The sequence below is a fragment of the Paramormyrops kingsleyae genome, chromosome 2 (genome assembly GCF_048594095.1).
Source record: "Paramormyrops kingsleyae isolate MSU_618 chromosome 2, PKINGS_0.4, whole genome shotgun sequence".
Lineage (NCBI taxonomy): Eukaryota > Metazoa > Chordata > Actinopteri > Osteoglossiformes > Mormyridae > Paramormyrops > Paramormyrops kingsleyae.
The window spans coordinates 42,349,503-42,361,351 of NC_132798.1; the positions used below are offsets into that span (position 1 = coordinate 42,349,503).

Sequence of the window (11,849 nt, forward strand, 5' to 3'; positions counted from 1 at the left end):
TTGAGGCGGATGGGCTACAACAGCAGAAAACCCCACCGGGTACCACTCATCTCCACTACAAATAGGAAAAAGAGGCTACAATTTGCACGAGCTCACCAAAATTGGACAGTTGAAGACTGGAAAAATGTTGCCTGGTCTGATGAGTCTCGATTTCTGTTGAGACATTCAAATGGTAGAGTCAGAATTTGGCGTAAACAGAATGAGAACATGGATCCATCATGCCTTGTTACAACTGTACCGGCTGCTGGTGGTGGTGTAATGGTGTGGGGGAAGTTTTCTTGGCACACTTTAGGCCCCTTATTGCCAATTGGGCAACGTTTACATGCCACGGCCTACCTGAGCATTGTTTCTGACCATGTCTATCCCTTTATGACCACCATGTACCCATCCTCTGATGGCTACTTCCAGCAGGATAATGCACCATGTCACAAAGCTCGAATCATTTCAAATTGGTTTCTTGAACATGACAATGAGTTCACTGTACTAAAATGGCCCCACAGTCACCAGATCTCAACCCAATAGAGCATCTTTGGGATGTGGTGGAACGGGAGCTTCGTGCCCAGGATGTGCATCCCACAAATCTCCATCAACTGCAAGATGCTATCCTATCAATATGGGCCAACACTTCTAAAGAATGCTTTCAGCACCTTGTTGAATCAATGCCACGTAGAATTAAGGCAGTTCTGAAGGCGAAAGGGGGTCAAACACCGTATTAGTATGGTGTTCCTAATAATCCTTTAGGTGAGTGTATATTGTGTGTGTCTGCGTGCGTGAGAGAGAGAGTACTCTGGATTTATGGGGAAGTTAATTGCGGCATGGAAAAGATTTCGCGAATGTCGCCCGACTGGTCTGACCTTCTGTATCCGAAGACTTTCCGGGTTAAAGGAGGAGCTGTAAACAGAGTCGTGGATCCGGCGAAGTCCCTCCATCAGCCGACCCGGCAAGTACGTCCCATATTTCATTCGCATTTCTTTACGATTCGCAATCGTGCAACTTTATTTACTTATTAATTTGTTCGCAGATATGTGATCGGCATTGTTCGACCTAGTCTTTAAATGCTGGTTGAACAAATCGCAAGTTTAACTTAAAACATCCTTCGAAGACTGTAAAATTAATTTGCCTTTTTAAATTGATTATTTTCCCACAGTATTATTCCCATTTTGTGATATATAGCAATATCCAGCGTCCCATTAGGTAAGTTTGTTATAGTCTGTTAATCTCGACAAGTGTATTTATAACGACAAAATAAATATCTTATATACTCTGCTTAAGCTAAGCGTGTTCAGCTGTCTATTTTCATTCGCTACAGAAAGAGGTTTGTTTTTAGCTAAGTCGAAAAGCTCCCCTTTCGCGAGTTGCGCTGATATGCAGTAATTACGGCCTCGAAGTAATCACGAGGAGCGTATTAGTTCGTATTAGCTGTCATTGGCAGCATATTCTCCAGTTCTCCACTAGAGGGAGACATCAATTAGTCAGCTGGTTGTAATTCTGTAAATCTGTGCTATTCCCGTACAGGGGCGCCAGAGGGGCATGGATACCCTAGCACTTTATAGGGTCCTGTTCCTGTATGAACCTCGTATTTTATAGAGTCAGAAAGAGAATAAAATGCTGATAGTGATCCGTGTACCTTACTATCCCCCTCTCCACACTCTGCAGTCTGCCCTGTGTAGCATGGCCATACATTTGGACTGACCTGGTGTGGAATTCTGAGCTGTTCTGTACCTCTCCTCCCAGGTGAGAGTATGCAGGCGGTAAAGCAGAGAGGGATCCACGTCAGCCAGTCTGAGCTTCTCTGCAAGAACAACTGTGGCTACTATGGAAACCCCATATGGCAGGGCTACTGCTCTAAGTGCTGGCGTGAGCGGACCCGCAGTGCCCAGGAGGCTGCGAGAGACAATGGGTGAGGTGGCGGTGCTATCGTCTGCTGCGTCGTTCAACAAGCGCCTCTTCCTGAATGTATCGCTTCTCAGATCATTGAAAAACCTGTATCTCTTTGTTGACCCAAAGAAATTTATCACTAAGTGGAATGGAAATATGAAGTATGTTTGACACTCAGAGGAACAAGCATGTATTAAGGTTTACCCAGATATTTGTGATCTGTCTGTCTGTTTGTCTGTCTACACACACACACACACACATACAGACACACACATACAGACACGCACTGTTGTCCTCATGACTTGTCCTTAGAGTATATTAGCATGGTTTTGCATTACAAAAAGATCTTAATCGGCTCTGTCTCTTTCCTCTGTTTTTGTTTTAAAACCAGCCTCCTGCCTCCTGTTCCCAAACCCCCAAGCGATGGAGGGACTTCCCTCACCTTTTCCAGGTTTGAGGAGAAGAAGAGTGCAGAGAAGGGCCGACGTGTGAACACCATGAGGCGGCTCTTCTGGGGCACGCCGTCCCCTGCCAAGCGGCAAGGTTCTCGCTGTATCGCTGTGACATGGCCACGCCCACATTGCCGCAGTGCCAGCCATGTAGTCGTGGCGGGTTCTTTAGCTAGTGGGTGCATTCATGCTGACCTGAGGCATGCTGTTTTTCCAGATCTTTCTGTTTATGTGCTAGTGTAGCAGTGAGTAAAGCGGGGATGCTCAGAGACTGCTGAGAGAGTGTGAGAGAGGGTGAGGGTGCTCGAGGGCTTTACAGAATGCCTCTGTTTAGTGGGACCTGACTGACACTTGAAACGTCAGCTGAGGTGACGCAGTAATAACAATAAGCAGATATCTGCTGACATAGAGTGGCTAAAAGCTGAGCCAAGCTCTGAAGACACTGTGATTAATGGTAAATGGACACGGACTGACACGGATCCGCTCTCCCGCTGCCCACAGAGCCGTCAGCGAGTCAGGAGGTGGCGCTGCAGGCCTACCAGACTCTGCAGCCGGGCGACTTCACCGGCTTCCTGAAGCTGCTGCAGAAGCCCTTCTCTCAGAGCTTACAGTCACGCTGCACTGCCTTCCTGAGCACCATGGAGGCCTACCATGTACTGTACCCCTCTCCTTGCTCCACAGCCCCTCCTTGTGTCCCTTTTGTCCCCCCTCCATACTCCGCACTCTACCGTGTCCCTTGTTGTCCCCCCTCCATAATCTGTATTCTGCCCCGTATCCCTTACTGTCCCCCCTCCGTACTCCGCACTCTGCCCCGTATCCCTTACTGTCCCCCCTCCGTACTCCGCACTCTGCCCCGTATCCCTTACTGTCCCCCCTCCGTACTCCGCACTCTGCCCCGTATCCCTTACTGTCCCCCCTCCGTAATCCGTACTATGCCCCGTATCCCTTACTGTCCCCCATCCGTACTCCGCACTCTGCCCCTTATCCCTTACTGTCCCCCCTCCGTACTCCGCACTCTGCCCCGTATCCCTTACTGTCCCCCCTCCGTACTCCGCACTCTGCCCCGTATCCCTTACTGTCCCCCCTCCGTACTCCGCACTCTGCCCCGTATCCCTTACTGTCCCCCCTCCGTACTCCGCATTCTGCCCCGTATCCCTTACTGTCCCCCCTCCGTACTCCGCATTCTGCCCCGTGTCTCTTACTGTCCCCCCTCCGTACTCCGCACTCTGCCCTGTATCCTTTACTGTCCCCCCTCCGTACTCCGCACTCTGCCCTCTATCCCTTACTGTCCCCCCTCCGTACTCCGCACTCTGCCCTGTATCCTTTACTGTCCCCCCTCCGTACTCCGCACTCTGCCCCGTATCCCTTACTGTCCCCCATCCGTACTCCGCACTCTGCCCCGTATCCCTTACTGTCCCCCCTCCGTACTCCGCACTCTGCCCCTTATTCCTTACTGTCCCCCATCCGTACTCCGCACTCTGCCCCGTATCCCTTACTGTCCCCCCTCCGTACTCCGCATTCTGCCCCGTATCCCTTACTGTCCCCCCTCCGTACTCCGCATTCTGCCCCGTGTCTCTTACTGTCCCCCCTCCGTACTCCGCATTCTGCCCCGTATCCCTTACTGTCCCCCCTCCGTACTCCGCATTCTGCCCCGTGTCTCTTACTGTCCCCCCTCCGTACTCCGCACTCTGCCCTGTATCCTTTACTGTCCCCCCTCCGTACTCCGCACTCTGCCCTCTATCCCTTACTGTCCCCCCTCCGTACTCCGCACTCTGCCCTGTATCCTTTACTGTCCCCCCTCCATACTCCTCACTCTGCCCTGTATCCCTTACTGTCCCCCCTCCGTACTCCGCACTCTGCCCTGTATCCCTTACTGTCCCCCTCTCAATGCTCCACAGCACACCTTGTGTCCCTTACTGTCTCCTTCTCTTTGTATTCTGTAGGACCTGCACGTGCAGAAGCAGTCTGACCTGGTACAGGACTTCTACCAGAATATTGCTGGACATTTCAGTGGTAAGTAGTATTCTGATGATGCTAATATGACGCGAGTACAGTTGTGTGTGTGTGTGTGTGTGTGTGTGTGTTTGAAGGGAGTGGTCATATGTCTGTCTGTGTCTTTGTTAACGTTTAATAATCTTTAATGGGTGATTTGTGTATATTGTTTGTCGAGCATATAGTGCAGTGTGGTGTTTCTGGGCTGCCCTGATTGGTTTCCTTTTAGTGGATTTTCTTACGTATCTTTAGCTAAACAACAGGTTGCACCCGTAACCTTCAGTGTTGGGGCAGAGAGAGTCCCCATGTTTTTATACCTCTGGTTTCACACAGCACTATATCATTTTCATGGTAACCATCTACATATAATTAAAGTAGCTTTGCTATTACGGGTGAGGAAATCAATGGTTCCCTAAAACTCTTTATTTTGAAAGTTCATCCAAAACTGTGTACTTCCTAAGTACTGAAAGAACAAAACTACAGTAGTAAATGATCTTTTTATGATAAAATCTGAATGAAGTTCCCATTTTATTTGTTTAGGTATTTGGGCATGAAGTGACCTATGAGTTTGAAATGATCATGTTTACCACTTTTAGCAGCATTTACTTAGCAGACTCTTTATCCAAAGCCATGTACAGCTGAGAAAGCAGAGTCAGCTTGCGGAACTATTGGGCTCAAGGGCCTAACGATGACATCAGTCTGACAGCCAAGGGATTTGACCCAGTGACCTTCTGATCACAGGCACAGTCTTAACCCGCAGGACCGCATCGGCACAAATAATCCATTAGGAAATTTTACAATATGCAATCTGACATTTTCTAACTGGAAATTCGGTCCCTCTTGATGCTGCTCTGGTTCGCGCATTCTCGCCCACGTGTTGCAGCCCCATGCAGCATTCTCTCCATGATGCAGGCCTCTCCATGCAGCATTCTCTCCATGATGAAGGCCTCTCCATGCAGCATTCTCTCCATGATGCAGGCCTCTCCATGCAGCATTCTCTCCATGATGCAGGCCTCTCCATGCAGCATTCTCTCCATGATGCAGGCCTCTCCATGCAGCATTCTCTCCATGATGAAGGCCTCTCCATGCAGCATTCTCTCCATGATGCAGGCCTCTCCATGCAGCATTCTCTCCATGATGCAGGCCTCTCCATGCAGCATTCTCTCCATGATGCAGGCCTCTCCGAGGAGCAGACCATCCACATGATGGAGCACATGGAGAAGCTGATCATGACTCGGCTCCACAAGTGGGCCTTCTGCCATGACAGCTGTGACGACGAGCAGAGGGACCTGGCCCTGCAGAGAAGGATAAAGTTAACCGCCTTGTTTTTCATCTCTATATTACCCCACACGCAGCTTTTCTCTCCCTCCCTCCTTGTTCTTCGGAATGGCACCATCCTGTAATGCCAGTCAGCTGTACCTGTCCTCTTATGCAGTTGCCCAATAATTTTTCATGACTTTTTAGAAACCTCAGCCTACATGGTTGCACATTAACAATGTTATTTTCTTTAGTGCCAGAACCTGTTTTGACATTTGTACACTGTGCGATGACTACTCTGGTGTTTCTGCATCATGTATGCTTGTAATATGTTCCTTTTATGTTAGTGAGCACACTGATGGTTGGTAAATGTGCTCTGTTATGAGCCCTTCTCTCTGTTGATGTTTTTCAGGGCACTCAATTGGGTCACACCTCAGATGCTGCGTGTCCCCTGCACTAGAGATGGGCCAGTGGGCAGTGACCCCTTTCTACCAGCCATCACAGGTACCTGGACTGGCATCCTGTCCAGGGCGTCTACTGCCTCATGCATTGTGGGTCCTGGGTTAGGCTCAAAGCCCTTTGCAGTCCTGTCCAGTATAATTGACTGGAATGATGGATGTGTAAAATATATCATACTAAATCACAATGGAATCTATTGCTACCCCCCCCCCCCCCTTTCCATGTCCCCTGGACAGCTATCATTGAGATGGACGCCAAGCGAGCTCCCCAAGACAAGCTGACGTGCGTGTCCAAGTGCTGCCGGAAAGTGTTTCAGGGCCTGGCGTCTTCGAGCCGTCGGCCAGCCGACGCCGACAACTTCCTGTCGGGCCTGATCTACGTGGTGCTGAAGGCCAACCCGCCGCGCCTCTATTCCAACATGCAGTACGTCATCCGCTTTGGCCTGGCGCACAGCGTCATGGCCGGAGAGAGTGGATACTACTTCACCAACCTGGTGTGTTGACGTCTACAGCCTCCGCATTGCATTTCTGTTTCAGATTTCCTACTGGCTGAGATCCCCTGTTAGAAAAGCATTCTAGGTAACATCTGGTGTAAATAAGCTCAAATTACCTGAGAGCAAATCAGATCCAGTTGAATTAGGAATGAGACACATTTCAACCCTGCCGCTTTGAGCGCTTACTTATTGTTGAATTGAAATGCTTTTATACAGCTGAATTCACTTTATTCCTGGTCATCTGAGTTATGGACCTTTGTATGTATTGAGTGCCATTAATCAGTGGCTTCATGTTTTCCTTCTCAGTCCTGCGCTGTGGCTTTTATCGAGAAGCTTGACGGGTCGGCGCTCAACTTGACTCAGGAGGAGTTTGAGGCGTATATGCAGGGCCGGCCTTTAGCGCCCCGTGGCGTGAGGATGAATAGCGAGGGCTGGCGGCGGGCACAGGAGACGCGGGAACATCTGGAGGAACTGCAGGGTCGACAGGAGCGGGTCCATAGCGGGGTCCAAGCCATGCAACAGCAACTGAAGCAGTGGGTTCAGTCCGTGCAGCAGCAGGTGGATGAAGTCACATCCCACTCGGCAAGAGCAGGCAAAGTCACAACCCCTCTTGCACCAGTTCAGCCTAATGTGGCCACATCCCCAACTAGTTCAGCAAAAGTGGACATATCCAGAACTCATCCGGCGCAGATCCAGGAGAATGAATTCAAAAAACAGTCAGATCCAGGGCAAGTGAAAGATCTACAGACCCAGTTTGTTGACCAGACTGGTGAGCTCACTACCCAGAATCCCGACCATGTGGCCTCAGTGGACACTAACAACTAGCAGCAGTTTGCAATGAGCACAGCTCTCACTAAAACAGACCTTTTAAAGGTAACATTAAGGCCACTGTGAATGAAATCTAGGATGTAAAAAATCTGTGGGCTGTTTGATTAATCTAGATGACACAAAGCCATTAACACAGAAGACTTATTAAACCAGAATGTAAATTACTTCAGCTTCTCTGACTTTTTGGTTGCTGCATTTCATAGAACCTTAAAAATGTCTTAAAATAGTTAGTGTCATAATTTCTTGTCCATTTTGTTTCCACCTCAGAGTTGTATGTAAAATACATGATTTATGAAATCATGTCTGGCTTTCTGTTTACATTCATGTCTACCATTTTTTCCTCTTATTTATTGCCTGGTCCTGTGATTTTTAAGCATTCTCTTTGTGATGGGTGTTTGATTTTGGAGAACATGCTGCTTGATTTAAATGTCCATTCTTTGTATGTTATACAATATATTGACATTAGAGTAATGAATGTGGATTTGGACCAATATTTTGTTTTCTTACCATATACCTACGGGTTATACATGAAGCTGGTGCTGTTCTGTCATAAGTCGGTGTATAACTGTTCACTTTAAATGAAATCTGTGGTGCCTGTGCGCATCAGCTGCTACAGCTGGACCTGGACTGTTTTGTTTTGACTTGATAGAACATGATAATGTGGATACATTTTAAATGGTGAATATCTGGGAACTTTAAACCTTTCATGTTTGTTAAGAATTATGGTGACTTATGAAGAATTTATTTTCCAGGCTTCTGTGGCGCTACAACACATGCCCTGGTTTTCATAAGTCGTTTGCATATTCAAATAAATGTAAAAAATTTAAGGAAAGATAATGAAGACTTGTATTCATAGATATTAATAAATGGAATCACTAGTACTTGTGCCTTATGTATTAACTTAAAATTCAAAATATTGAACAATTTTATATAGAGGTGTGTTATAATTAATAAATGAAGGGCTCAGACTGAATTTGTGAACGAAAACTCCCCTTTTCAGTTTTCATGAAGTGCATTACTGTTGTACTCTGTACAATGGTATTTAAAAAGTCTTTTCAAGTGACCCGACTATGTTTTGTAACTTGAATATAAAAGTTTCCTGATATATAAATGTATGTTATACAATAAAATAACATGGAAATATATGCAGACACCTTGTTTGTGCAACATATTATTCGTTGCGCGTACTTATGTTCGTTGTTGCTTTCCATTAAGCAGAAACGAACTATTTTGTCCTAATTGATGTTCCGTAGTTATAGCGACTTCATTTCCTGTTATGTTAGTGATGAAAATGACTGAAGAGAATAACGACACCGAGTCTCCTATAACAGTCGAAGATGTTCAAAGGCTTGTCAAAAAGAAAGACGAAATCGAAGAGCAGATCAAAGCGTACTTTGATATGCTGGAAGATGTAAGTTAGTACCAAGAGCACGGTTAAAACTGACATTGGGTTTGCGTAGTAGCCTGATAACACTACTATGCATGTACCCGAAATGAACTATTACTGTTTTCTGCTTAAATGATTGTTTTATAAAATATTCTCTGGCAATAATTATTATTGTGTAACTGTTTTCGGCTTTACCGCTAACCGGTGTTGAAGTTTCGAAGCCGTCGTCCGAATCGTCCAGAAGTTGAACCTATTTTTCTAACAGCAAGGAATGGACATGAAGGGACCCTTGGTGGACGTGGAAGGCTATCCGCGTTCGGATGTGGATTTGTACCAGGTCCGAACAGCGAGACACAACATCTCATGTAAGGACAGGTTTCCTTTTGGCACCACGTAAAACTGACAGGATGACTTGTTTTCGGGCACCCAGGTGCGCCTGGCATAGGTACTGAAATGCAGTACAGTCACAGATGGTGGGTATGAAATAGGGGCTTGCTCCCTCTTTCCTGCCTGTGTGGTCAGGTCTGCAGAACGACCACAAAGCGATAATGGTGGAGATCGAGGAGGCGCTCCACCTACTGCACGCGCGAGAAAAATCCAAGCGAGAGCGGGACGATGCGGAGGCCCTGGGCGAGAGCGCGACGCAGGACGTAGCTCTGCCTCGCGCGTTCGCCCGCGTGGACACCGTCACGCAGGGATCCCCCGCTAGCCAGTCTGTACGTCCCGGTCTTTGTCCCGTTTAATAACTTTAATAAACATGGTTGTAAATCTGGTTTGTAAAACACCCTGTTCTCATCACGTATCCCTGTTTAGTCTAGCGGTTTCTGTTAATAAAAGCTAAATATTTAGATTTAAAACATATTTATTCCCTTCCCATAATAAGCATTTTTACTTCTGGTCTCTTTTTTTGTTAGGGCTTGCATGTTGGTGATGAGATAATTGAGTTCGGCTCTGTCAACGGCGGAAATTTCCAGAACCTTCAGAACATCGCCACTGTGGTCCAGCACAGTGAAGGGGTTGGTTCATGATTGTCCGTGAATTATCATGTGTCTGTGCAGCAAGCACAAAGCGCAATCATTCGTGGTATCTGTCCTCAACCAGAAAAATCTCATAATATATAAAAATAAACCATTTAAGTACAGAGAAAGCAGGAAATATTACAACATTCGCCTCTGCAATGTAGCTTAATGATAGATGGGAATGTTCAGTGCTTATTACCATAATTATTTTTTTTTCCTTTAAAATCCAAAACTGATGGTAAGATGTTTTCCCTCTGCTTCTCCCTACCCCAGAAACCCCTGAACGTTGTAGTAGTTCGTGGTGGTCAGAAGGTCTATCTGAGTTTGACCCCTCAGCGCTGGTCAGGAAGGGGCCTCCTTGGGTGAGTGTCCTGAGATACTTCATTTGTGTCCAACCTGAAAAGCTACATTAGCTGCTTTAGTTTTTACTGATATACACTAGGGTGCATAAACGTATTAATTTTTGATTCAAGATTTACTTGTAACATGCGTAATTGTACAGATACAACTTTTTTTTGGGGGGGTTGCATTGCTTGTTTATGTCTTTCTCCATCTCTAGCTTTGCAACATTTAGTTTTTATTTTCAATTATAAAAATATAGAATTACGTTTGAGGAAACACCAAAGCATCAAAGACCATTAGTTATGTATACTACTGATGGCCAAACTCCCTTCCTATGTAAAAAATTACCATATACAGGCATGCAAACCTGTAGGGGTTGCTGTAGAAAAATGGCTGCTTTTAGAGCAATGTAAAAAATATAGTAAAATATGAATTACATGTTAAAAAACAACTGTTTTAACCCACTCTTCAGTTATACTGCAGTATGTTATGGATGTACAGTCAAACCTCAGATTGTGAGTAACTTGGTTTGTAAGTGTTTTGCAAGACGAGTAAAATTTTTAATAAATTTTAACTTGATAAACGAGCAAGGTCTTGCAATGCGAGTATTATGTATACGCTTTGTCTGCCTAGCGTCACCTGATCACAACTGAGCCGATGGTTCTTCTCTCTCTCTTGCTGTGGGATTGTGGGTAATTGTTTCCCATGCTCAGTCTCAGTCGGCGTGCCTGACTCGTATAGTCAAAATTTAGTAGAAAAGCACCACCCGAATAAGGGCGTAGCAGTGCGAGCGATGAATATGTTTAACAACAATGCAATGTCCAGATTTCCGCTAAATCGGAAAGGAGGCAAAAGCAGCTGTCATTGGATGGGTTCCTTGTTAAAGTCGCACAAAAAACAAAAGATTCCAGTGAGCCAACAGATAGCAGTGATTCCGTTAGTTATAGTGAAAGTCGTCCTACAAAAGAACCCTCCTCTCTCTCGTCTCCCTCACACCATCCACGATTCTTTTCAAAGGTAAAGTGCAGGTTAACTTGTTTTATGTATTTTTACTTTATATCTTCTATTAATAATTTTTATATGAATATTTTTGGGTTGTGGAACGAATCATCTGAGTTTCCATTATTTCTAATTGGAAAATTTGCTTTGATATACGAGTGCTTTGCATTACGAGCACGTTTCCGGAACGAATTATGCTCGCAATCCGAGGTTTTACGGTATTTGATTAATGTATTTAATATTTCTGACTAATCCTTATCTGCTTGTCTTTTCGATACAAACAGGTGTAATGTGGTGCCTCTTCAAAGGTGAAGAAGAGCATGTGAATGAAGTTCTTTGCACTCTCAGTTGGTGTGGATGGGTGTCTGTACCTATCTGGTAATACAAGGAAGGGCTGCACCAGAAGGCCATGCAGCATTGCATTATGGGAAATTAAGATGGGACAATTGTGTGAGATATTATATGGCTTCAACATAAAGGCTCCTTTTTTCCACACATTTCTACATGCAGTTAATTTTTCCCTGACATTTTCACTAATGTTACATTTTCACTCTGGGGAGTCTTAAGAGATCTAACATTGTTTTTTGGTTTGCAGTGACCCTTGATTGTAATGTATTTCACCGAAATAAAATCTTGTTTGCAATATTTGTAATAATGTAATGTTGTTTGATTCTTGTTTGTAGATGTCCTCTGAATTCTCATTAAATAACAATATGGGCTAGCAAGTCTGAGCTGTGGATTGCAAA

The 11,849-nt window shown here is 45.5% G+C and overlaps 2 protein-coding genes across 5 annotated transcripts; both read left to right on the top strand.

Annotated features, from left to right (window-relative positions):
• Positions 1-816: 816 nt before the first annotated feature.
• Positions 817-8,505, top strand: LOC111850588 (rab5 GDP/GTP exchange factor-like). Of its 4 annotated transcripts, none has more exons than XM_023824625.2 (10): positions 871-944; positions 1,148-1,194; positions 1,735-1,900; positions 2,270-2,421; positions 2,829-2,980; positions 4,271-4,340; positions 5,496-5,631; positions 5,989-6,080; positions 6,272-6,528; positions 6,835-8,505. In XM_023824625.2, the coding sequence occupies exons 3-10, from the start codon at positions 1,743-1,745 to the stop codon at positions 7,351-7,353; spliced, it is 1,536 nt and encodes a 511-aa protein (XP_023680393.1). In that variant the 5' UTR covers positions 871-944; positions 1,148-1,194; positions 1,735-1,742; the 3' UTR covers positions 7,354-8,505. The 4 variants fall into 4 exon arrangements, with proteins under 4 accessions (XP_023680392.1, XP_023680393.1, XP_072565280.1 ...); XM_023824626.2 differs by having other exon boundaries at positions 912-940; XM_023824624.2 differs by lacking the exon at positions 1,148-1,194 and having other exon boundaries at positions 817-944.
• A 100-nt stretch (positions 8,506-8,605) lies between these two features.
• On the top strand, positions 8,606-11,748 carry psmd9 (proteasome 26S subunit, non-ATPase 9). The gene is made up of 6 exons (XM_023824562.2): positions 8,606-8,767; positions 9,009-9,108; positions 9,266-9,459; positions 9,658-9,759; positions 10,036-10,124; positions 11,388-11,748. Exons 1-6 carry the CDS (start codon positions 8,633-8,635, stop codon positions 11,413-11,415), a joined length of 648 nt encoding a protein of 215 aa, XP_023680330.1. The 5' UTR covers positions 8,606-8,632; the 3' UTR covers positions 11,416-11,748.
• Positions 11,749-11,849: the final 101 nt, after the last annotated feature.

Coding starts and splice junctions, on each gene's coding strand:
- LOC111850588 (XM_023824624.2), top strand. CDS start 1,743: ATGCAGGCGGTAAAGCAGAGAGGGATCCACGTCAGCCAGTCTGAGCTT. Junction 2,422..2,828: donor GTCCCCTGCCAAGCGGCAAG/GTTCTCGCTGTA, acceptor CGCTGCCCACAG/AGCCGTCAGCGAGTCAGGAG. Junction 4,341..5,495: donor TATTGCTGGACATTTCAGTG/GTAAGTAGTATT, acceptor TCCATGATGCAG/GCCTCTCCGAGGAGCAGACC.
- psmd9 (XM_023824562.2), top strand. CDS start 8,633: ATGTTAGTGATGAAAATGACTGAAGAGAATAACGACACCGAGTCTCCT. Junction 8,768..9,008: donor ACTTTGATATGCTGGAAGAT/GTAAGTTAGTAC, acceptor TTTTTCTAACAG/CAAGGAATGGACATGAAGGG. Junction 10,125..11,387: donor TCAGGAAGGGGCCTCCTTGG/GTGAGTGTCCTG, acceptor CGATACAAACAG/GTGTAATGTGGTGCCTCTTC.